We start from the raw sequence: 26,169 nt of genomic DNA, 5'->3' as shown, positions 1-26,169 counted from the left end.
AATACACCATTCAAGGAATCTTTTGGGGGTAGAATTCATCTGGGGGGTAGAATTCACAGGAGATGATGCTGGACTCAATGTGTGGGGTGAGGGAAAGCAGGGAGTCAAGATGACGTTCAGGTTCTGATGGTGAAGCAGAAGTTGGACATGTTAGTCTGGAATTCAGAAAGAAGTTGAGGCAGGAGATTTAAATTTATGGGCTGGAGAGGTTACATGAGAATTTAAAGCCATGAAATGAGTAAGATACCGCTGAGGCTGCGAAACAGCTGCCCGATGATTTGGCTAAATTCTCTAGCCACAGTCTAATGTGTTAGCTATAGAAAGCCAATGTATGAGTAGAAAGTTTTAGACAATCTTTTCTTGGTGTTTTAAATCTGATTTCTTCATATGATGGACCCATCATCTTCCACGGCATTCACTTTGCCTGAACTTGACACCATAGGCATGACACCCTCATTCAGAGGAAGCTCAGCCATGGATATGAGATGGGTGGTCTATCTGAGCTGGGCTACTCAACGAATCACTGAGACCTCACAGAATTCAAGTGTTTTCCTATGGCAGTTTTCCTTTTTTGCTTTTCTATTATAAGAAGTAAGAGTCCATGTTATCTTAACTTGAAAAACAACCAAAGTACAATCAACAATCCCAAGAGAAACTGTTAATAAGTATATATCTGGAAAAAAAAAAAGAAGGCTAAATTACTTTTTCTTTTCCTTTTTTTTTTTTTTTTTACCTCTGATGCATAGTATTTGGCCATTGATGCTTCTTTTATGAATGGCTTTCCAGCTTCTAAAAGCCTAGCAGCGTTGTATGTTAGTAATCTTGCAGCTTCCAGCTGGGTGGCCGCATGAGCCACTTGGTGTTGGAGGCCCTGTAACAGTCAGGCCCAAGTTAGAGAATTATGATTTCAAAAAAGCACCTCAACCTGAAAGTCCTGCTTAGATACACAACACTGACAGACTCAAAATATACCCCAAAGGAAATTCACATTCACGTCTTTTAAACACTTTAACATTTGTAATCTAAAATGAAATGTGACATTATAAGTAACGTTAAATCCTCTTTTCCTAGAAAAACTTCAAAGTTCATGTAATTCTTCATGATTATGAAGATTTAAATAGTAAAGTATCATAAAGTTAGGTTTAAACACTTGACTGTTATATTTAATAATTATTTCAACTCTCTTTTGATCAAAATTGAGCTTAAATTAATCCTGGCACAGCAAAACTTTGAATATATTCTTTATTTGCTTGAATTAAGAAAATTTTGATTTTGCATATGGCTTCCAAGCATTAAAAGATGTTAGCTACAAAGCAATGAAGAATATATGAAGCACCAATTACTACCACCCTGAAATTTTAGAGAGTGATTAGGTCCACACTAAATGTTTGCCAATAAAAGAAACAACGGTTAACTTAGTGAGCCAGAATACAAACATTAACATTTGTAAACAATTTCCTGGAAATAACAGGCACAGATGTTTATTACAAACTGAAATGTTTCTCATGCCTAACCTATCCATCCACCCAGATAGTTATTGGGCACCTCTGAGATGGCAGGCACCGCCCTGAGCGTGACGGAGGCAGTGCACTGAACATTACAGCCAGAGTTCTTTGTTCTCATGATTTATAATATATAGTCCAGCAGGGAGAACAGACAATTAAATAATTGTAATAATGTGTGATGAATATTAAGACAGTGAACCTTGATTAAGGCAATCACACACAAATCCCAGGAATGGCCTTTCCTAAACAAAAGGGAGGGACAAGTTGGAGAAAAACAGCACTGTTCGTTAATACCCTACAGATTCTTCTCTTTCTCTTCCTGAAATATGTGATACACACGACAATTTCATATGTACAAAAAAAGACGATGTTCCATATATGTAGGCTATGAAGCATAATAGTAAGTTAAACACCCACAAACCTATGTGTAGAGTCACTATCTTCTCCCCTGTGATTTATCTTTTCACTTTAGAGCATCTTTCCAGGAAAAAAATTTACCAATCTTACCACCCATCTTATCTTTAGGATTAGTCCTTTTTGTGTCCGTTTACAAAAACCTTTCCTACTATGAGGTTATAAAGATATTCTCTGTTTTCTCCTAAAATCTTTAAAGTTTTGCTTTTAACATTATGTCTTTACATCTGACATCTATTTTCTGTGTATGGTGTGAGGTAGGAATACAGTTTCATTATTTTCTCACACAGAAAGAATATTCCCATTTAGGGATCTGTAATGCCATCTCTATCATACATCAAATCTGCATACATGCATGGGTCTATTTCCGGCTTTTCTGTTTTGTTCCATCAGTGAATTTGTCTGTTTCTATACAAGTATCACTGTTCTAGGAGTTTGGCTTTTTATGTGGAACTCAGAGATTCTGATTATTTTTGCAAAATACATTCAGTTCAATTAAACTTACAGTCACCATCCATGCTGTCTATTCCATTTGCCACATTAAGTACTGAGAGAGGCAGGAAAGTGACTGAGACATGTCTTCTGCTCTACAAGAACTCACCATTGCTGAATACTCATTCCGTAACTACATTGTGAACACAAGGCCTAGCATGGAGAACATGCTAAATAAATCTATACTGAATAAACAATTGAAATTAATAAAGATGAATAGGCTGGTCTCTACCCTCAAGGACCATGCAGTCTCGAGGTCAGAAAGATATGAATGAATGCATGCAAAGCAAACATGAGATAACGTGTTAGAAAAAACTCTACTAACTTTAATCAAAGCATTATACAGCTATAATAATGTTGCTTTTTAAGATCAAAATGTCTTCTCCTCGATGTGCTTATTTCACATAGCATGTCTCTATCAAAACATCTCATGTACCCCATAAATGTTTGTGGGTACCTGTGTACCCACAAAATTTTTAAAAACTAAATTAGGCTGGGTGTGGTGGCTCATGCCTGTAATCCCAGCACTTTGGGAAGCCGAGGCAGGCAGATCACAAGGTCAGGAGATCGAGACCACGGTGAAACCCCATCTCTACTGAAAATACAAAAAATTAGGCAGGCACAGTGGCAGGTGCCTGTAGTCCCAGCTACTCGGGAGGCTAAGGCAGGAGAATGGTGTGAACCCGGGAGGCGGAGCTTGCAGTGAGCTGAGATCACGCCACCGCACTCCAGCCTGGGTGACACAGCGAGACTCTGTCTCAAAAAAATAAAATAAAATAAAATAAAATAAAATAAAATAAAATAAAATAAATTAATTAATTAATTTAAAAAATCAAGTGTTCTTTTAACTACCCCTACTAGGCATCTCTAAAGATGTCATTATGATTATACCTGTTAGTATAACTGACCCCTTCCATCTATCAATCTATCTATCTATATGCATAAGAACACAGTTTCCTGTGCATAAAGAAGATCAAAAGCCTCCCTTCAAAACAACCTTTACATTCTGTCTCTTTCACTGTAATCTTTGTGGTAGCTGGCTCTGAGAAAGTACTCTAGTATAATAAAAATTCGACTAGAGGCCAAGACAAAAAAATACCTCTACTTTTGGTGCCATATTAGCTTTATGACCTTGGGAACTCAGCCTCCATGTGCTTCAGGTTCCTAGGCATAAGATGGGAATGACAGCATGGGCTGCGGTAGGCACTGGCCGGGCCTGCCACGCTCAGTCCTTCTGGGTCGTAAAATGACTGTGCATGTCCACAGCCTCGTATCTCTACACATGTGCAATCTGAGTATGCTCATAGGAGGCCTTGTCATTATTATAAACCCGAAGACAATGCAACGTGACAGCTAGCAGTGCAATCAGAAATTGTACTTGGAGCCTAGAGCTGCTTAAGGGAGGTTTTGCAACCATGTAAAGTAATTATTCTGGAATTTTAGGTGACATGCCTTCAGGTTGCCTAAAAGGTTTGGTAAGTTGCCACTCTCGGCTGCCCCCACCCTGGCAAGACCTCAAGGAAGGCAGGAAGAATACCACTGCCACCAAGGAATCCCCAGGTTGCCTGGGGAACTCTGAGAAGCCGCAGCACTGGACCAAACCAGTATTACCCAAGTGCTTGACTGAGAGCACCCCATTTGTATTTAATGCAGCAAACTGTGTCTTCCATGAGACGTAGGTGTCAAAGTACAGTCCTCTGAGGATTACCACATGGTTCTGGTCTGAATGGGGGCCCATAACAAGTGTTACCATCTACTGAGCACTTGTTATACCCATGCAATGTGTGAAACACTTTACACATACCTCATTTAAAACTGGGTAAGTAAGTAGTTTTATCTTTATTTTATAGATGAGGCAGTTTAAGACTAGAATGAGGTCACTTGCCTAAGGCCTAAAGCTAATAAGTAAAAGAACCAGGATTTGAATCCAGGAAGTCTGACTCCAGACCCCCTGCCCTGAGCTTCTGAAGTAGTGAGGAGACAGCTTCATAGTGCTCACCAAGATATCCTGAATCACACCACAGCCTGGCCTCAAGGACTACTCCTCTGCCCTTGGCAAAGATCAAGGTATTCACAAGTACACTCCCTGAGACCTATTCCTTCCTCCCCTACCCATCTCCCATTAAAATCCCCCTGAGGGGATTCCCTCCATGGCTTTCAACACAGCTTCATTAACAGGAAGCTGGGAAGTCCAGCGCAGCAGAAAGACCTTAATAATTACACACCTGAAAATCAAACAGTCGTTTGCCAAATTGCATCCTTTCTTTAATATATGGAATTGTATAGTCAAAACATCCTTGTGCCAGTCCCAGCATCTGTTAATAGATAAAAAAAAAAAAATCAGAATTTCTTATTTTGTTACAAGTTTAATTATTCAAGTTGTGAATTCCTTCTAAACATAAATGGAATGATTGGGGTAGGGGAAGAACTGGAGATGATGAGGTGGTGAGGTGTGTGTTCATAACACATCTTCGCCCACTGCATTTGTAGAACTGAACTTCCAATAACTGGGAGAAAAGTTTGAGTGATTTCATGTGAATATGAGCATATTTAATTCTAGCAGAGGCAAATCTCCCAGCAAGGTTGTGTTCACACAACCTTTTTAAGTTAAGATTACTTTTTAGGAATCTTCTTTAAGCTTTGATTCTCCAGGTATAAAATAAGCCATACAAGTTTTGCTCAGAACCAGCCTTGAAGACTGTAGAGGAACTCCCTCCAGTTCTTCTAGAAATGAAATGTGGAAGATCACTTCTTAACTTTCTACCTTCCCATCTATGTTGTATATGATTAGGATTAATGAGAGCTTCGATGGGAAGGACACTAGAACGTAAGAGAGCAGTGGTTTGGAACCCGGCTGCACCATAGAATCATTTGGGGAACCTGATTTAAAACAATACTGACACTCAGGCCTAATGGATTCAGCATCCAAATCTTGGGAGTAGAGTAGGTGGAGGAGTGTGACCTAAACCTCAACTTTATAAAACTCCTTAGTGACTTAATACACAGCTAGGGTTGAGAACAATGCATAGAAAGCATCTAGTAAAAACATTAATTTACATAGGACATGGTGACAATTTTAGTTGAACTGTCTCACTGCTAACCAACTTTGATATCTATTATATGATTCAAGCTTAGAAATGGTTTCTAAATGTCAACATTAAGTAGCCATTAAATCACTATCTAATTATGTCAAATTATGGTTTTAGAAAATCAATAGCAAAAGCTTTTGGGGGAAATGCCCAGCAAACTTATCAATTTATTTCATTAGTATTCGTTCACATTTTCTTTTAGTCTTTTATTTTGAACTCTCTAGAAAACAGAATAATAAATTAAAAATTAAAGGCACAAGAAAACCATAAACCCCAAATTCAAATGACGCAGCAGACTCACTGCACTCTTGGCTGTGAGATAAGATGATGTCACTATACCCTTACAGCTAAAATTTGTACATAAATAATACCCTATATTGAAATGAAGACTGAAATGATCAGTTATCCATCAAAATGGGCTTTTCTACCTCAGTAAAATGTTTCTACTACAAACACTGAAAAACTGAATTCTCTTGGCCTGCAAGGTTTCAAGGACAGATGCCTTCAGTTCACTGTTACACTCCATGTGCCTCTTCCTCTCAAAGGCATCCACTGACATAGTAACTACCTGACCTTAACTTTTAATTAGGTTATTAGATAACTTGGAGTAATTAGACTGAAGCCCAGGCCGTGTATTTTATTGCCAGAACATCTATATTATTTATATGTCTGAAAAAAATGAGATCTAGTATTGTAGTTTTTAATGTCATCTCTAACTAAGTTGAATCACAGAAAAACTTTTAAGAGAACTGATAAAACAATATTCTTTAGTGACACATTGTCTAGCATTGTAGGAAAACTGGACTAAGTTATGGTCTAAAAATAGTTAGCAAAGTAACAGCAGCAGAAAAAAATCTAGAGTAATAATCTAATATTTATTCCAATAGCTAATATATATGTAACATCTTCAAAATTGAAAAGCTCTAAGTTCTTGAGTTTTGTATAATCACTGATTAAAAATATACTCTACAAAGGCCAGGTGCAGTGGCTCACACCTGCAATCCCAGAACTTTGGGAGGCAGAGGCAGGCGGATCACGAGGTCAGGAGATCGAGGCCATCCTGGCTAACACGATGAAACCCCATCTCTACTAAAAATACAAAAAATTAGCCAGGCCTGGTGGCGGGCACCTGTAGTCCCAGCTACTCCAGAGGCTGAGACAGGAGAATGGCGTGAGCCCGGGAGGTGGAGCTTGCAGTGAGCCGAGATCATGCCACTGCACTCCAGCCTGGGCAACAGAGCGAGACTCAGTCTCAAAAAAAAAAAAAAAAAAAAAAAAAAATTATATATATATATGTATATATATATACACACACACACACTCTACAAAAATGACACAATCTATAATAAAGCCAAAGACCTTATTAATGTTGTTAATCTGGAAAATAACCAATATCACTTAATAGAAAAACACAATATACATTATAAAAGCCAAATTTGGTAAAAAAATTTTGAATAGTTCTCATTTTATATATCTACTTAACTGTGGCTATTTTATTTCATGTGCTGCCAAAAAAATTGCCCAGTTTTCACATGCAAAACAGTAAGCAACAAATTTTTTATTAACTATAGATAAGAGATCTTTACTACACAGTGGAATGAATATTATTTATCCTTAATGTAAAAAATTCCTTCCAGAATGAATTTCATGCTTTGGAAAGTAGATATTTTTTAAGTGCCATATTTAATTTATGATACATTTTAAAAGTTATTGGTTCAGGTATTAGATAATACTTTAATGTTCTCAAAGCAGAAACACTGTTACCACCAGGCCATTGTTTGGTTCTACAGACACTGACATAATTGACCAAAAGGGAATTTGAAAGAAATAACCAGAAGCCATTCTATCCCTCATGTAAGGGAATGATGCCATCTTGTGTCCACAAGCTTCCAAATTTTCACTGGTTTCATTGCATTTTTTTCTTTTCACATTTTAATTGATTTGCATCACGGAAGAGTTAACACTGGACTTACCTGCGCAGCGATTCCTATTCTACCTTCATTAAGACTCCCTATGGCATACTTATAGCCATGCCCAACTTGTCCCAAGATATTGGCTTCTGGAACCTGAAAATACAAATGTGCACTTATTTCTCAGTTTCATTTTACACGATTCATTTTGATTATGCATTTGTAAGTAGGCATAGACTCCCAATTCGTGTGCTAGCTGTCTCACAGAACTTGCAGCAATCTATCTCCCTCTACACTGTTTTTCCACAGCTCTCTGAGGAAAAGGACTCAAGTTCATGCTGTTCATGACTGCATCCTCCAGAGCCTTGCACAGGTATTGAATGGATGAGTGAATTTAGAGTAAGGGAATCTCATAGAATTCATCAATAACATACATTAATACTCCTGCCACCCAATTCTTATCTGTAGGTTACAGTGTAAGATAACAGATTAGGAACTACAAAAATCGGCAAATACTTGCAAAAACAAGTGTAGTAAGCCCTTCTGCTGTTCAGACCATTCATCCTCATAAAAATCAACTGTGGGGTATATGTGTGTGTGCGTGTGTGTACACAGGTGTATGTACAAGAAAGAGAAAGAGGAAGAGAGAAGAAACAGACGAAAATGCTTATTCACAGTTCAAAAAAAACAAAGAATTAGAAATAATAAAAAACTATACTTAGTTTTACAACATGGGTAGTTGGGGGAGTGAGCAGGGAAGAATGGAGAAAGAAATGGGAAAGTAAGAATGAGGAAAACAGTTGGGGTGAAGTAGTGAAGCCCAAATGACATCTGTAAAGACATCCTCCCCCTCGCTCCCCACAGCCATGCAAAAAAAGATTAGGCTCTGTGATGAGTGGTGGAAAAGCCGACACCACCTGACCCACCTACGGAGAGTTGTACAGCACCAGCACTAACATCCACGATCTTCTGCTGCTCACGTTTAATAGCCTGGCTGTTTCCGCTCTCACTGAGCAACACCCCCATCTTGTGGCCTTTAGCGCACTGACACCAGACTTCCTTCTCTGCAGCCCCGTTTGGTTCACAAGTCTCAAGCTCATCAAGTACACATGGTCAGAAGTACATAAGTTATAAAACATAAATGGTATGAATTCTTGACACTTGCTTCCCAGGACAGCTTCTGGGCAGAAAGGTTTCCACTTTTGTGAAAAGTACATTTGTCTGGTCATGACTAAAGAGCACTGTTCAGGGTTTTACAAAATACTCTCCTGCGTGTGCTTATAGCCACTTAATATTTTGACACCTGTCTTGTACACCTTCCGTGGCTCCACGCAAGGCTTATTTCACATCAGTCTTTTACTGATTGGTCTAAGACACCCACCTTGACATTTTCGAATGTTACTGGGCAGGTGGAAGAAGCTCTGAGCCCCAATTTGTTTTCAGGTTTCCCGATATGAAGGCCCGGAGTATCACGATCTACTAAGAAGGCGGTAATTCCCTTATATCCCTAAAAAGAAGATTTAAAATGCTATTACCACTTGGATTTATAAAACGCCTTGTTTCTAAAGAGCTTAAGTAAAAAGAAAACTACAAATGGACTTTAGTAATAAATACTAACGGACTCAGAATTGCAACATGGGCATTATGAAATGAGGGCAACTAGAGGACATGAGATCCAAGAACCTTACCATTTCTTTCACTTTTTCAGAGGCCATTATAAATATTAAAATTATTATTACACGATTATAATCATGAGAATGCCATGTTCTCAATTTAATTTTACTATGTAAAGTTTTAGGCCGGGCATGGTGGCTCATGCCTGTAACTCCAGCACTTTGGGAGGCCGAGTTGAGTGGATCACCTGAGGTGAGGGGTTTGAGACCAGTCTGGCCAACATGGTGAAACAATGTCTCTAGTAAAAATACAAAAATCAGCTGGGCGTGGTGGCAGGTGCCTGTCAGGAGGCTGAAGCAGGAGAATGGCTTGAACCCAGGAGGCAGAGATTGCAGTGAGCCGGGATCACGGCCTTGCAGTCCAGCCTGGGCGACAGAGAGAAATTCCGTCTCAAAAAAAAAAAAGAAAAAAAGTTTTAACAATTTAATTCAATTGTTACATTAGTGAAAATACTGTATTCACCGATGAAAAAATGTATTTATCATTTTGCTATATGTCTATTTTCCAACTGAATATTCTTTAAAATAAATGTACTAAATAGGTACTTAAATTCTTCATTACTAAATAGAAAATTGGAAATTCAACAAAATTAAAGATTAGGGCCGGGTGCACTGGTTCACGCCTATAATCCCAGCAATTTGGGAGGCCGAGGCAGACAGATCACCCAATGTCAGGAGTTCGAGACCAGCCTGGCCAACATGGAGAAACCCTGTCTCTACAAAAAATGCAAAAATTAGCTGTGCATGGTGGTGCGCACCTGTAGTCTCACATACTTGGGAGGCTGAGGCAGCAGAATCGCATGAACTCAGGAGGAGGAGGTTGCAGTGAGGTGAGATCACACCACTGCACTCCAGCCTGGGGGATATAGTGAGACTCCATATCAAAAAAAAAAAAAAAAAAAAATAGGAAAAGAAAAAAAGATTAGCTTACTATATAACACATTAGGAGATAAGTAACAATTGGTCCTCCACAAACAGTCATCCCTCCATATACGTGGGGGAGTGGTTCCAGGACCCCCCATGGATACCAAAATCTGACAGTGCTCAAGTACTTTACATAAAATGGTGTAATATTTGCATATAACCTGTGCACATGCTCCGGTAGACTCTAAATCATCTCTAGATTATTTGATACCTAATATAATGCATGCACATCACTTTATTCACATGAATTCAACATGGTACTTGGCACAAAGCAAATTCAAGTTTTACTTTTTGGAACTTTGCAGAATTTTATTTTTTTTTTTTACCAAATATTTTCAATCCGGAGTTGGCTGAATCCATGGATATGGTGGGCCAACTCTAACTAATAATTTTGTCAACAATATTTACTTTAGGAGATTAATAAATAAAGCAAAAAAATGTCAGCTCAAGTCTGACATTTTCAGTACTGAGAAGACTAAAGAGTTCAAGATGAAGTCATAAAAAGGAAACAGAAGGATGAAAAGATAAAGAAAGAGAAAAGAAGGGGTTTGGAAAAAGAAAGAAATTTCGTTTTCAAACTTACAATGGTAGGGTCTACATTCGCCATCACCAGAAAGAGTCCCGCGTACTCAGCACTGCTGATCCACATCTTTGATCCATTGAGGACATAATAATCTCCCTCTTTATCAGCTCTGGTCTTCAAAGCAAATGAGTCACTACCTGCTCCAGCCTCTGAGAGGCAGAAACTTCCTGCCTACATATGGGATAAAAAAAGTCCAAATTAATAACTATATTTATACTCTGTATAACAAATACTTATGGAAAAATAGACATTTGTAAATCAAATCTTTAGCTGCTTTTTAAAAAAGGCTGTATTTATGAAAATAGCAATGGTGTTCTGAAAGTATTATTTTCCAAAAATATACCCTATTTGTCCAAGACAAATTTAAAGACTTACAAACACATACTCATTGAAATTGATTTAATAATCACAGTAGAAACACATCACAATGTAAATGAAACCATCAACAAAGGTATTAGAAGATATAATTAGGACAAAAAGAAATAATTTTATTATCTGATGATTATTTTCTAAATTTCCAAGTGGCAAACAAGAGGTAGAGTGTACTTTTCCAGCAGCATTAATTTATGGAGCATTGCTTGAATTAATGATACTGCACTGTGGTCTTGGATAGTAAGGTCAACATTGCAGCTACTTTTTTCCTGAAAATACTGTAAACTTACTAAAGATTAGATCCATTAGATCAACAATTTATCTCAACTCACCATTTCTGTCGTGAGCTGAGGCAAATAGGTGGCCTTTTGTTCTTCCGTTCCATGTTTTCCAATCAGTGTGTTAATGAGTGTGTTCTGGACCTCACAAAAGACAGCCACAGATGCATCAACTTTGGCTAATTCCTCTATCACGATCACAGTGGATAAAAATGAAGCTCCTGTACCTCCATATTTTGGGTCAACTGCAATACCCATCAACTAAAGAAAACACAAGGCAACATAGATTAAGAAAGCTATTTTTATATGGGGAAATTTCTTGCAAGAACAAGTTAAAAAATAAAATGCAACCATATTTGCTTTTTTTTTTTTGGAGACAGAGTCTTGCTCTGTCTCCCAGGCTGGAGTGCAGTGGCGCGATCTCAGCTCACTGCAATCTCCACCTCCTGGGTTCAAGTGATTCTCGTGCCTCAGCCTCCCAAGTCACTGGGATTACAGGTGCCTACCATCACGCCCAGCTAATTTTATTATTATTATTATTATTATTATTATTATTATTATTATTATTATTTTTAGTAGAGATGGGTTTCGTTGTGTTGGCCAGTCTGGTCTCGAACCCCCGACCTCAGGTGATCCACCTGCCTCAACCCCTCAAAGTGCTGGGATTACAGGTGCGAGCCACTGCGCCTGGCCACCATATTTATTCTTAATTTTAAAAGTTTGTATGTATATTTTATTTTAATTTGGTATGGCAATTTTTCCATAGGTAACAAAAAAATCTGTAACAGAAACTGTATATTTGAAAAGGATAAAATTATATTCCATCATTTGCTTCCTTTTGGGATTAAAAAAATAATGAAAGGTAAAATGCTTTAAAGTATAGCTTAATGGAATGAGAAAATATCTTATATAAATATACTTAGATGAGCTTTCTTGCTAAGAACTGTTGTTGCCTGCTTCAAGAAGGTAGGTGGGGTTTTGGTTTTTCAACATGCCCTACTCATCTTATGCTAATTTCAACGTAATAAGGAAACAGAAGGAAACAGCCTACTCCTCAATGGGAATGTCTGCAGTTTCATTTGGCAAAGTTTCTTCCAGTCAGGCTCTTTCACCTTGACTTTTTTGACAAGTTAATAATTGAATGACCATTCATTTTATGCCACCTTCAAAAGTTCAGGATGGTTAGCAGAGGTGGTGGTGTTTGCTAGAGTCACACTAGCCAAAGAACGGGTACCTGTAAACATGACCAGTGCCAGCCAAGCCTTTCCAACAACCCCGTTCCGTCACTACTGAAGCTCACATAATACTCTCAATTTCACAAGGAGAATGTGTGCCTGTGTAATTCAAAGCCCACCGCTGTTAACAGAAGGATAATTCTCTTAGTCTCTCTCTAGACATTCCTGGAGTCACACTATGCTGCAGTCAGGGCTGTGGCTGTTACATTTTGGGCTACAACAGGAAAACAACCAGAAATGGGAGTGACTGAATGGTGATAAAACCAGAAATGAGGAAGAACGGAAGGATCTGGGTTTGCCTGAGGACTGAGTAGGGCACTCTGGCTACCTCATGACAATGTCTTGAACAGATGTCAGAGACATTGCTTCTCTAAAAAAGTCACCAATCTCTCCCAAAGTGGAAATACTGTTTTTGCAAGCCATTATGCCAAAAAGCCATGACAATGGGAGTAAGGAGGCAGGCGAGGCTGCATCTGCGCAGCAGCGGTTTGTGGAGGTGAGTAGCAGGGCGCAGGCAATGCATCCCTCTGCAGACAGCCCCGCTGCAGAAACCACCACCACAGGGGAGATCTCACGCTGTGAAACCGCGAGACTGCTTCCAGAAGCCGAGAGGGTCTGCAAGCAATAGAAATAAAACCTGGCTGAGGAATGGACTCACAGAGTCCATCTCTTCTCCACATCAGCCTCCTGTTTGACCACTATGGCTCCACACGAGATTCCATTTTCCCAAGAGTTTGACTGCTAAAAGAAAGATGGAAGAACCGCTACTACGCACGGTATAAAAAAAGCTGGTTGCTTTAAAACAGAAATAAATAAAACTATCTAGCTAAGTGGCAATGGTTATTTTTCAAATCGGATGGCAGACAAGATTTAGGCCAATGGCTCTGAATAGCAGCCACTTGTTCTGGGACATCTTTAGTATTAAAAATAAAAAAATAAATATTTTATACCTCTGGAGAAGTGAGAAATGATGAGTGTGGTGATTTAAAAAATGTTCTTCTAGAAGCCCCTATGCTAATAGCCTCTCCTCTATCACAGTGAGAGTGGTTTTACTTGTATCTATTTCATATGTTGTATTTCCATTAAAGAGCTATATGACTTGGAAAGATGGGAATCTGTTGCCTGGCTAATGTGGAATTCATGTATCACCTCTGCTTCTAAGTTTATCACTTACATAGAGATTCAGGTAGAATATAAACTATGCTATGTAGTGTTACTATCTAAAGTAGGGTTTCTTCACGGTGGCACTGGGTTGGATAATTCTTTGTTGTGGCAGTTGTCCTGTGCACTACAGGATGTTGAGCAGCATGCCTTGTCTCTATCCCACTAGATGCCAGTAGCACACCTCAGCTGTGGCAACCAAAGATGTCTCTAGACGTTGCCCAATGTCCCCTGGAGGGCAAAACTGCCCCTAGTTGAGAACCACTGGTCTAAAGATACAAATAAATTACCATCTTACTTCCAAACTTTTCCTTAAAATATACAGTATTTCCAATTAAAAATGTTAATTCCGTTTTTAAAAACTTTTAAGTACATAAATATTAAGTACGATTTCAATCAAAAAAAGAAAACAGATAATTTTGACTGGGAAATGAAGGGTTCATTGTGCTATCATTACAGTCCCTGAATTTAAAAATATGCCTACATTTTAACACCAAAATGTTTTTATAAAAGCTTGAAACTGGAAGAATTATAAAATATACCCCTTGTTGAAATAATCCTTGTATTACTGATTTCTCCATTTTCGAATTTTCATCCATGGTTGAAACCAAAGGTGCAATTTGTTCCTGAGCAAATTTTTTAACTGTAGGAAAAAGAATTACTGATAAGTCCATGTTAAAGTTACAGTCACATTAATAGTTTGCTGACAAAATTTTACATTTTAACTAAGTTAAAATATACACAGGTACCCTTCTTATATTTTTAAAATAGAATTTATAAAGTTTTCTTTTCAACAGAGAAAGGTGTAGTTCCCCATATCCCTTTGTAACTCTTGATGACATCACAAAATAAATGATATGTGTAGATGGTGCAAAACCACAAGCACAAAATGAAACACGGAAGCCATGCTCCACTCTACCCAAAGGTGACTCATTTTAAGTTTATTATGTATTCTTTCTGAAAACTTTTCTTTGAAAATCATCTATACTTACCTGTACACACACACGTTCACACATAGGAATCAGGAGATACACATTGGTGTGTGCCTTGCTTCCCTCAACTATATCTTGATGATCTTTCTATGTCAGCACATCCCATCTAACCTGGTCCTTTTCATAGCTGCGTGGTCATACAGAACAGGGTTTCTCCACCTTGGCACTATGGACATTTTGGGTCAAGTGAGTCTTTGTTGTGAGGCTGTTCTGTGCATTGCAGGATGTTGAGCAGCATCCCGGCCTCTACCCCACTAGCTGCCAGGAGCATCCCCACTTCTAAGTTGTGGCAATCAAAAATGTCTCTAAATATTGGTAAACGTCCTCTGGGGGCGAACTTGCCCCGGTTGAAAACCACTATTTCACTTTTTAATGTTTTTAAGACTTAGATGCATTTAGAATTCATTGTGATGAAAATACCTTCTTAGGGTTACTACCAACGTAATACCAAGTCGGTAGAGAAGGCAACAGGGTTAAACTCAGAGTTTAGTGCATGCGGCTTGCTTCAGTATTCCTTTGTTTCTGCACGGGCGACTCCCATTATGTAGAATCTCTTCCCTTCCCTGGTCCAACTGGCCAACTGCACTTTGTCCTTCATGGTACAGCTCAAGCTCCACACTCTCTGAGAAGCCTTTCCTGACTGCTTCCTTAGCCCGCCTCTGCCACACCCAGCAAATTCTAGGTGTCCTCTGCTTTGCTCACCAAATACCTCCGTGACATTTACCAGGTTATTTTGAAACTATTTCCTTTATTTGACTGTCTTTGCCATTAGACTCTGAGTTCCTTAAAAGCAGTGATTTTTTTTCTTGCTCATCTTTATTGCTTCTGTGCTTAGACTAGGTGGGTACTAAAGAAATAAATACGACTGAAGACAGAGAATCAAGATACTCTAAGCAAATTCTTTGATTTATGTAAAACTATTTGACGACTCACCCTGTTTTTCCTTAGCCATCCCAAACTCACTTCCCTGAGACCATATCTAAAAGGTGAGGGAGCAAAGGAAAAGAAATTTACTAGCTGGGTGCAGTGGCTCAAGCCTGTAATTCCAACACTCTGAGAGGCCGAGGTGGGTGGATCACCTGAGGTCAGGAGTTCGAGACCAGCTTGGCCAACATGGTGAAACCCCATCTCTACTAAAAATACAAAATTAGCCGGGCGTGGTGGCACGCACTTGTAACCTCAGCTACTTGGGAGGCTGAGGCAGAAGAATCGCTTGAACCCAGGAGGCAGAGGTTGCAGTGAGTCGAGATAATGCCATTGCATTCCAGCCTGGGCAAAACGAGCAAAACTCCATTTCAAAAAATAAAGAAAGAAAAGAAATTTACTTATTGTGACAGAGTGCTCTAAGACAGTGCCAGGATTCCCAGCCGCTGGTGTATACATGTCCTCTCTCAGTTATTCAGACATGAATCTAAGTGCTGCTGTGAAGTTGATTTTACAGGTACAATCAAGCTCCCAAATCAGCTGACCTTAAAACAGGGAGATGACAGTTGGGGGGCCTGACCTAATCAGGCGAGCCCCGAAGAAAGATGGGGCTCTTTCTGGTCAAACACGTTTTAAGGATGAGAGAGACTTGATGCTGGGAGGGAGAGTTACTGGTTTTGAAGATGGAGGGAACCACATGGCAAGGAATACAGAGGCCTCCAGGAGTTGGGGACAACCTCTGGCTAACAGCCAGCTGGGCAACAAGACCTCAGCCCTGCAACTGCAAAGCACTGTGTACTGATACAACCATGGGAGCTTGGAAGCACCTTGAGCTTCGGACAAAAACACAGCCCAACTGACACACTGATGTTGACCTTCTGAGACCCTGAGCCTGGACTTGCTCCAGCTGGACTTCTGACCTACAGACTGTGAGCCACTATACGGGCGCTGTTTTAACTTGTTAAGTTTGGAGTGATTCAATACCCAGCAATAGAAAATGAATACACTTACCATCCATATTCTCTAAGAACAACATTCTGATGTTCTGCTTCGGATTTTTAAATAGATCATAATTTTACACCTACACCTATACCTATAAATAAATGAATGCAAACTGCTTTAAGGTTTAGTGGTATACAACTTCTGCTTCATTCAACCACAGGTGTTTCATAGATAAAGGTAAAATTTAAATTCCACATAAAGTATGAAAACCCACTGTCTAGGCTGGGCATGGTGGCTCATGCCTGTAATCCCAGCACTTTGGGAGGCCAAGGTGGGCAGATCACGAGGTCAGGAGATCGAGACCATCCTGGCTAACACAGTGAAACCATGTCTCTACTATTAAAAAAAATAAAAACAAAAAGCTAGCCAGGCGTGGTGGCACGTGCCTGTAGTCCCAGCTACTCGGGAGCGTGAGGCAGGAGAATTGCTTGAACCCAGGAGGCAGAGGTTGCTGTGAGCCAAGATTGTGCCACTGCACTCCAGCCTGGGTGACAGAGTGAGACTCCATCTCAAAAAAACAAACAACAACAACAAAAAAACCCACTATCTAAAGAAAAGTGGAATAGAAATGTACTTCTAACTCTGCAAGGCTATATAAGAAACTGGTAACAAGGTGGCAAGAACTGGGGAACTACAGAACATGGGCGGGAAAGCCTTCACTTTTAACTACATAGCCTTTTATTCTGTCATTTTAATCTTGGATATGCATTGCTTTTCTTAAAGAATTTATGTCAAAAAAACTACATTCACAAATTTAGATGAACGTATCTTTCAATCCTGTCATATGTGACTTCATATTGTAGACCCAATTCATGACCAGACGAATAATAAGGTGACATTTGTCCAGCTATTCAGGAGACTGAAGCAGGATAGCTTGAGCCCAGAGGTGGGGCTGCAGGGAGCCATGATTGTGCCACTGTGCTCCAGAGATCCTGTCTGGGGAGAAAAAGGTGATGCTCATAAATTTACTTACCTGAACTCTTTATCATCATCTCCTCATCTGTGAGTGTTTGCAGGGGAGCCAAGTGTAATCCATTATTTGTTATATCGAGTAGAGCTTCTGACTGGGAAGATTTTGAGACATGAGGAGGAATCTTCCAAGAAGACAAACAAGTTGGGAAATTTCTTCTTAGCTGTAGGAACAGCCCCCATTAAATAGGGAACATATATACACACACACAAAAAAAGGTACTTGAATATCATTTTCTTTGGGAATAACTTTATAACCCATTCTTATATTTCATGTCACCAAAACAAGGAAACTTAACCTAGTGCATTTTAAAATTCAGTCTTTTAAACATAACACAAATTAGTTTGTTAACATGACGTGATACCTTCTTCATCCAGCAATGAGCTATTTTAAATAAACAAATTTCCTAGATAATTAACTTTTACCAATACAGGAGACAGAACTTTCTCAAAGGATTTCATTCTCCAATGTACTTCACATTTCAGTGACATTTTAGAAAGGGAAACTGGAACTATAACACCACTGATGTCTAAAACTGACCATTGTCAAGAGCCTTCTCTTGCGAGGGCACAGAGCTACCTGCCCTGCTCTGAGTGGGCCCAGGGAGCTGGTGATGACATAGAGATACCTGCCCTGTGCTGAGTGAGCCCAGGCAGCTAGGCTTTTGTAATTTCCGCGGCTAATTTTTTTTCCAGCATCTTACAGGCAGCATAAAGATTAAGAAAATAAGCTCTGAAGTCTGAAAGAACTAGTTTCAAATCCTAGCTTCTGATATTTAAGTTACGTGATCTTGGGCAAGTGATTTTTAACCTCTCAGTTAAAACCTCTCAGAATCTCAGTTTCCTTACCTATAAAATGCAGATACCAACCTCTTGAAGTTTTGTGAGGATTAGTAAGACCATCCATAAAAGGGCTTAGCCTATAGTAAGAGCTCAATACACCGTAATGACTATTTCTACCACAGCTGCTAAGAACACAGAAGTGGAGGTGGTCATCAGAGAAACAGCAACAGTAACGATCTAGTTAACCTGCCAGCCATCATTGCCCGCCATGAGAGTGCCTTCCTGCTATAATGTCCCAAATCCTTTAACAAACGTAGTAACATACTGAAATATGTTTTCTCAGTAGTTTTGATTACACACTGAAAAGTCAAGAAAAAGAAACTGTGCACGAGTCACTGCGTTTGAAACCACTGTCAATCTTGGCTGCACGTTGGTCAATCTTTGCAACTATGTGCCTAGGAGCAGACATACTCTGCTCTGGATTCACCTGGGAACGAGAAACATTGGCCAGTCAGAAGAAAAGTGGTATGCATCTCCATTTTCCTAGCTAATTGTTTTGTTTTGTTTTCAGAAGTAGGAGTTGGTTTAGGGCAAAGTTGCATGGAACATTTTTTCTCATTAAAGACAGAGTTGGGACAGGAAAACTTTGGGCTAGAAAGGAGGACAAAGGGGACATACGGTATTTTCTTCTTGATGAGATGGACAGGAAGAGTCAAAAAGAAGGATAAAGGAGAAGTGAAGTAAGAATCGAGGTGCAAAGGGGCTCAAGAAGGGGAAGAATGCCACTAGCAGCAGCGGGAGAGAATGGTCGGTGGCAGCTGGCACGAAGAAAGAAGGAAGAAAGGGGAAAGAATAGAAATTGGAGGCCAGGCATGGTGGCTCACACCTGTAATCCCACCACTTTGGGAGGCCGAGGTGGGCGGATCACCTGAGGTCAGGAGTTCAAGGCCTGCCTGACCAACATGGAGAAATTCCGTCTCTACTAAAAATACAAAATTAGCCGGGCGTGGTGATGCATGCCTGTAATCCCAGCTACTTGGGAGGCGGAGGCAGGATAATCACTTGAACCCGGGAGGTGGAGGTTGTGGTGAGCCAAGATCGCGCCATTGCACTCCAGCCTGGACAACAAGAGCGAAACTCTGTCTCAAAAAAAAAAAAAAAAAAAAAAAAAAATTGGAGAAGGAAGAGAGGTAAGCATGGGGGCCAAGTCTGCTCACTGGCTGGTGGTGGAGCCTTGAATGGGGTTCTTGATATATATTTGAACGAATGAAAGAATGCATCAACTAGTCTTCTTCACAAAAGGCTCATGAAACTTACCTACTACATTTCAAAAACTATAATACATTGCCCACATTTCTTACTTCTAAGGGAGATTATTTACTTCACTAAATCCATGACAGAATTCTGTGTGTCTGTTAGTTAATATATCACCATTGTACCTAAGTTTATCTTTAAAAGAAAGCTCACGGGGCCGGGTGCAGTGGCTCACACCTGTAGTCCCAGCACTTTCGGAGGCCGAGGCAGGTGGATCATGAGGTCAGGAGTTCAAGACCAGCCTGGCCAAGATGGTGAAACCCCATCTCTGCTAAAAACTACAAAAATTAGCCAGGTGCGGTGGCAGGCACCTGTAATCCCAGCTACTCAGGAGGCTGAGGCAGGAGAATTGCTTGAAACCCGGTGGCAGAGGTTGCTGTGAGCTGAGATCACACCACCGCACTCCAGCCTGGGTGACAAAGTGAGATTCCATCTATTTTTTTTTTTTTTTTTTTTTTTTTTGAGACGGAGTCTCGCTCTGTTGCCCAGGCTGGAGTGCAGTGGCCAGATCTCAGCTCACTGCAAGCTCCGCCTCCCGGGTTCACGCCATTCTCCTGCCTCAGCCTCCCCAGTAGCTGGGACTACAGGCGCCCGCCACCTCGCCCGGCTAGTTTTTTGTATTTTTTAGTAGAGACAGGGTTTCACCGTGTTAGCCAGGATGGTCTCGATCTCCTGACCTCGTGATCCACCCGTCTCGGCCTCCCAAAGTGCTGGGATTACAGGCTTGAGCCACCGCGCCCGGCCGAGATTCCATCTTAAAAAAAAAAGAAAGCTAACTACTGAGAAACTTAAAAGCCAGTGGATCTTACAGTAATACCTATTTTTCCCACAACTGCGAGCCTCTTGGTTTCAATACTGCTACTGACAAAGTATAGGACCACTCAAAACATAGCAGTGATTTTAGATTCATAGACACGGTTTCACAGAGACAATTGTACTTGAAAAGGTAAGAAATGGTATAGGATCACAGGGTAAGATTATTAAAGATACTCTTCATAAAATACAGTGACAATATGCTAAGTGAATGGAATCCATTTTTGAGAAAGCACTGAGAGATACAACCTAACGTTTTTCGGCAGAAGAAATTTTCCACTTATTAATACTATGACAGTCTTTAATAAAAGAAACTTTTCTTTTCCTTGCCTTGGACTGCACAGCCCGATGTTTTGATGTTGATTTGCCAGCGTCCCCTGGCCTTCGGTGTTGGCCTCAGCCTTTGCAGCTTTGGTACCCGCTCCATCAAAATGATTTCCCACAGTTATAACCCATTGCACCACATCATCACATTTTTTTGTATAGAACAGCAATTGCTACTTGAATGGAACAATGGTTATTTATGCCTTGCCAAATACTTTCCAGAGCTTGAGTCTGATCTGTTTCTTACTCAATTGACCAGAGTTCTGTTGCACCTAGAAGTGTTGATGATTAAGTTGGGGCCTCTGTGGACAGAACAATAAAGTCCATGAACTTGGACAAGGGTAAAATTACATCCTTATTTCACTAACCTCTAACTAAAATACAGCATTTCCTTCTATTATGAATGTAAGCAACAAGTTACAGTAGTCTTAGCAGTATCTGTGACTCTGTCATCAAAAGAAATTACAGATACTTTTATATCACATTGATTTGGTACAAATATCTTGAAATATTATTTGTGCTCTTCGTTACTTCAAATTCACAGCGGTTATCTGTGAATAGAACTACTGCCGGATCTTATTTAATTAACAAACACACATTACTATATCACAATTAAAAAGTATTTTTTATATCCAGCATCTTTGGGGGAAAAAATAGATTTCCCTTGTAACCCTCTATATTTTATGCACTTTGAATCATTGAGAAAAGGTCTATAAACTTTATTACATTGTTGTTTATTCTTCATTCAAGACACAAAGAAGGTTAAGAACTCCTGACTGTGGAATGTTCTGGTAAAGGCTCTTTTGCCAGTTAGTAAAAGAATTGAGTTAGTTCCCTTCCTCCATTATGCTCCAGCATAATGAAGTATTGCTCTAAACATTCTTAAAGTACTTTAAACCTAGAAGCTTTCACAATATATCAAAGGCAAAGGAAGATGTAGCAGAGGTGTTGTGTTGTCTCCTGAAGCTTCTCCCCAACTACTTGACCCTTAAGAGTTAGGAAGGGTTGTGGGGAGAAAGAAGAAAATTTTTTTTTCTTTTTCTTTTTTTTTTTTTTTTTTTTTTTTTTGAGACAGAGTCTCACTCTATCACCCAGGCTGGAGTGCAATGGTACGATCTTGACTCACTGCAAGCTCAGCCTCCCAGCTTCAAGTGATTCTCATGCCTCAGCCTCCTGAGTAGCTAGGATTATAGGTATGCATCACTACACCCAGCTAATTTTTTCTATTTTTAGTAGAGATGGGGTTTCACTGTGTTGGCCAGGCTGGTCTCGAACTTCTGGCCTCAAGTGATCCACCCACGTCGGCCTCCCAAAGTGCTGGGATTACTGGCGTGAGCCACCATGCCCAGCTAGAAAGGAAAAATTCTTACACTCTGTGGGTTGAGTATATAAATCACTGTTGCAATCACTTTGGACAATTTAGTGATAGTAAAGATAAAAACATATGCCATGGTTTGCATGTGTCCCTTCTAAAATTCAGATGCTGAAATTGAATGTCATAGTATTAAGGGGGGCCTTTAAGAGGTGACTAGGCTATGAGAGCTCCTCCTTGGGAATGAGACGAAGGCCCTTCTAGAAGAGGCTTCACACAGCACCAGCCCAGCCCTTCCGTTCTGCCAAGTGAGGATGTGGGAAGAAAGCCTTCCTCAGACAACCGAACCTGCCTGTGAATGGATCTTGGAATTCCCATCCTCCAGAACTATGAGAAATAAATGTGTTTTCTTTGTAAGTACCCAGTCTATGGTATTCTGTTACAGCAGCACAAAGTGAACTAGAACAACATATTTACACTAAGGCCCAGTAATTTTACTTCAGTTCATATGCACAAGTAGACATGTGCAAAAAGATGCAGTGATTTTTGTAAAGGCAAAAAACTAAAAATCCAATTATCTGTCAACAAAGCAATGCATACATTGTCATATATTGACACAACAGAATATCTTATAGCAGTTAAAGGGAACTAGGGAGCTACATGGATCAACATGCATAAATCTTGAAAATACAGTATAGAGTTAAAGATGCAGTTAGCGAGAGGATTTGTTCAGGATGACAGCATTTATGTACGCTTTAAAACACCAAATGATAGTATATATTCTTATGAGGACATAAAGATATAGCAAAATTTTAAAAACACCAACAGCAAGCATACAGATGAGCTTCAGGATGGAGGTTATATCTGAGGAGAGGGTGCAAGTGTGAGTTTTGTGTTAGTATTGTATTATTTCTTCTTCTTTTGCTCTCTCTCTCCTTTTTTTTGAGACAGAATCTTGCTTTATCACCCAGGCTGGAGTACGGTGGTGTGGTTTCAGCTCACTGCAAACTCCGCCTCCCAGGTTTAAGTGATTCTTGTGCCTCAGTCTCCAAGTAGCTGGGACTACAGGTATATGCCACCACGCCCAGCTAATTTTTGTATTTTTAGTAGAGACAGGGTTTCACCATGTTGGCCAGGCTGGTCTCCAACTCCTGACCTCAAGTGATCCACCCGCCTCAGCCTCCCAAAGTGCTGGGATTATAGGCGTGAGCCACCACCACACTGGGCCAGGCACTCTTATATTTGTGCTTCTCTTCCTATGCGTTTGAGCATGTTTTCATATGTCTACAAACTATTTGTATTTCTTTTTCTGCATACAGCTTATTCATGTTCTTTGCCCATTTTCCTATTCAATGTCTTTTTCTGTTCCCATTGATTTCTAGGAACTTTATACAAATTAGGGAAATTGGCTCTTTGGTGGCAGGAATTGCAACTTTTAAAAAAGCCAGGTCGGCCGGGCGCGGTGGCTCACGCCTGTAATCCCAGCACTTTGGGAGGCCGAGACAGGCGGATCACGAGGTCAGGAGATTGAGACCATCCTGGCTAACACGGTGAAACCCCGTCTCTACTAAAAAATACAAAAAACTAGCCGGGCGAGGTGGCGGGCGCCTGTAGTCCCAGCTACTCGGGAGGCTGAGGCAGGAGAATGGCGTAAACCCGGGAGGCGGAGCTTGCAGTGAGCTGAGATCTGGCCACTGCACTCCAGCCTGGGCGACAGAGTGAGACTCCGTCTCAACAAAAAAAAAAAAAAAAAATAGCCAGGTTGTGATTTGTCTTTTGACTTCGCTTATAGTTTTGGGTGTTTTGCCACGCAAATGCATTATTTTATTTATTTATTTTTTTTTTGTGACAGGGTCTCACTTTGTCACCCAGGCTGGAGTGCAGTGATGTAATCACAGCTGACTGCAGTCTTGACCTCCCGGACTCAGGTGATCCTCCCACCTCAGCCTTCCAAGTAGCTGGGACTATAGATGCACACCTTTCCCAGCTAATTTGTTGTTGTTGTTGTTGTTGCGGAGACAAGGTCTCGCTATGTTGCCCAGGCTGATGTCAAACTCCTAGATTCAAGTGATTCTTGTGGCTTGGCCCCTGCAAAGTGCAGTGATTGCAGGCATGAGCGACCGTGCCTGGCCTAAAAGCCTTTTATTTTTATTAATTACTTTTTCTTCAGGGTGATCTGGTTTAACATTTGTTTTGTTTTGTTTTTGTTTTCGAGACAGTCCCACTCTGTCACCCAGACATGAGGGCGGTGGCACGACCACTGCTCACTGGAACCTCAACTTCCCAGGGTCAAGTGATCCTCCCACCTCAGCCTCCCGGATAGCTGGGACTGAGGCAGGAAATAGGGTCTGGAGGCAGGGAACCTAAGGGCTTCCTAGAACAAAATTAAATGGAAAGCCCCAACCTTCTAAAGCCAAGTAAATAATTTTGTAACTCTACTTCAGCTATGGCAGGAAACATCATACACCAAGTAACCAACGGGAAACCTTGAGAGTATATTTGAACCCTAGAAAATTCTGTAACTGGGCCCTTGAGCTGCTTACTTGCGCCCGCCCCCACCCCGTGGAGCGTGCTTTCATTTTCAATACATCTCTGCTTTTGTTGCTTCATTCTTTGCTTGCTGTGTTTGTGCATTTTGTCCAATTCTTTGTTCAAAATGCCAAGAACCTGGACACCCTACACTGGGAACATATTTTGGTTAGCCAGCCAGGTGGTAAGCCCAAAGTGTGGGGTTTATTTTTCACCTTTTCCTTTCTGCACCATCCAGGGGAATCTCTCTCTCTCTTTTCCTTTCCAACTCAGGATCCTTGGTGGGCAGCATCTAAACATGGAGGCAACTGCAGGTTTCTGGCCAGGGCCACTCTCCAGCGTTGCCTGAAGGCCAAGGAATGAATAAGGATAGTTGCCCTCCCTGGAAGAGGTAAGGACTCTTTTCTATCATTTCCGGTTGTGGTCCCTGATCCCTACATGTGGCGCAGCTAATCTGGACTGAACTTGAACACATTTGAGTTCTCTTCTTATGCTAAATTCTTCCCTTCCCCTATTTGACTGGCTAAGGACAAAAGAAACCCACTCAGCCTCCAGTGCCTATCATTACAGCTCACGACTATCACTTGAGTGGAATGGGAAGCATGGGAAAGCAAGGCCTTATCAAATTATGAGGATGCTAAAAGTTGGGGATTACACCCAGGAACCAAAGGAAAGCTCATAGTAGGCCATTGCCTCTGGAGGGAAAACATGCAAAGTGGGATCGGTGCCCACCTAAGGTCCGCGACGTCTGACACTCTAAGAGTGGACCCCAAAGGGGGATGCCTCAGGGGATGGAACTCCAGACTTCAACCTCTCCAAAGGGGACACCCTAGGCAGAGGTTCTGAGGTTCAGTACTAAGCCCTCCTTAGAATTTTCTCTCACAGATGACAATGGGAAATTTTGCAATACTGTTTGGTCCCAGTATTGTTTGGAATCTGGAGTTTGCTGATGAATGGGAAAGTGGGATGGAGTTGCATGTACCCAGGCAGGCTTTTGTGCTGCTGCTCTAAGCAGGGGGCCTGGTTAATGAGTGATGCTCTCCTTTGGTGCTGTTTGGCCCCAGTGTTCTTTGGAGCCTGGGGAGGTTTGCCCTTTAAAAATCAAACTGCCATGGAAACTGCTTTACCCACAATTTTGGTTCACAGCCTTCACTGGATTATCTATTGGGGCATACAAAGTAAAACTGTTGAGCCTGTATTGCTATCTCACAGCTAGAGTTCCAAGGTAAAAGCTATTGGATCTGTGTGTGTGTGTGTGTGTGTGTGAGTGTGTGTGTGTGTGTGTGTACCTGTCTAGATGTGTTTATTTGTATATATACTGACTATTAAATGTTGTGTCTACCAAACTGGCTTATAAGTAAAAGAGTGTTCATAAATTAAGTACACAAGTCTAAGAAAATTTCAAGTTCACATGAGTTAAGTATAAACAAGCTGGTTTGAAAACTATTGATAAAACAAAACTAGAAATGCCTTCAGAATTGTCAACATACATTTTTGTCTGGATTTTATATTTGTTTCCGCTAGATATTTTGAGGTGTCAGGGTTTGTCATGCAAGGTTATAAAACTATAA

At 40.5% G+C, this 26,169-nt stretch overlaps 1 protein-coding gene across 1 annotated transcript in view; it reads right to left on the bottom strand.

Moving 5' to 3' along the window:
- Positions 1 to 26,169, bottom strand: part of ACADSB (acyl-CoA dehydrogenase short/branched chain) — a 38,334-nt gene that overhangs the window by 3,174 nt on the left and 8,991 nt on the right. Inside the window, exons 2-9 of the mRNA XM_030941506.1 lie at positions 17,528 to 17,687; positions 14,179 to 14,279; positions 11,295 to 11,501; positions 10,591 to 10,761; positions 8,792 to 8,917; positions 7,474 to 7,566; positions 4,637 to 4,726; positions 734 to 871 (exon numbers count right to left, since the gene is read on the bottom strand). Coding sequence (XP_030797366.1) covers positions 734 to 871; positions 4,637 to 4,726; positions 7,474 to 7,566; positions 8,792 to 8,917; positions 10,591 to 10,761; positions 11,295 to 11,501; positions 14,179 to 14,279; positions 17,528 to 17,687 — 1,086 coding nt within the window. The remainder of the gene's footprint in view (positions 1 to 733; positions 872 to 4,636; positions 4,727 to 7,473; positions 7,567 to 8,791; positions 8,918 to 10,590; positions 10,762 to 11,294; positions 11,502 to 14,178; positions 14,280 to 17,527; positions 17,688 to 26,169) is intronic.

The sequence above is a fragment of the Rhinopithecus roxellana genome, chromosome 11 (genome assembly GCF_007565055.1).
Source record: "Rhinopithecus roxellana isolate Shanxi Qingling chromosome 11, ASM756505v1, whole genome shotgun sequence".
Classification (NCBI taxonomy): Eukaryota; Metazoa; Chordata; class Mammalia; order Primates; family Cercopithecidae; genus Rhinopithecus; species Rhinopithecus roxellana.
The sequence above is the reverse complement of the archived record's forward strand: the minus strand, read 5'-3'. Positions and strand labels throughout refer to the sequence as shown.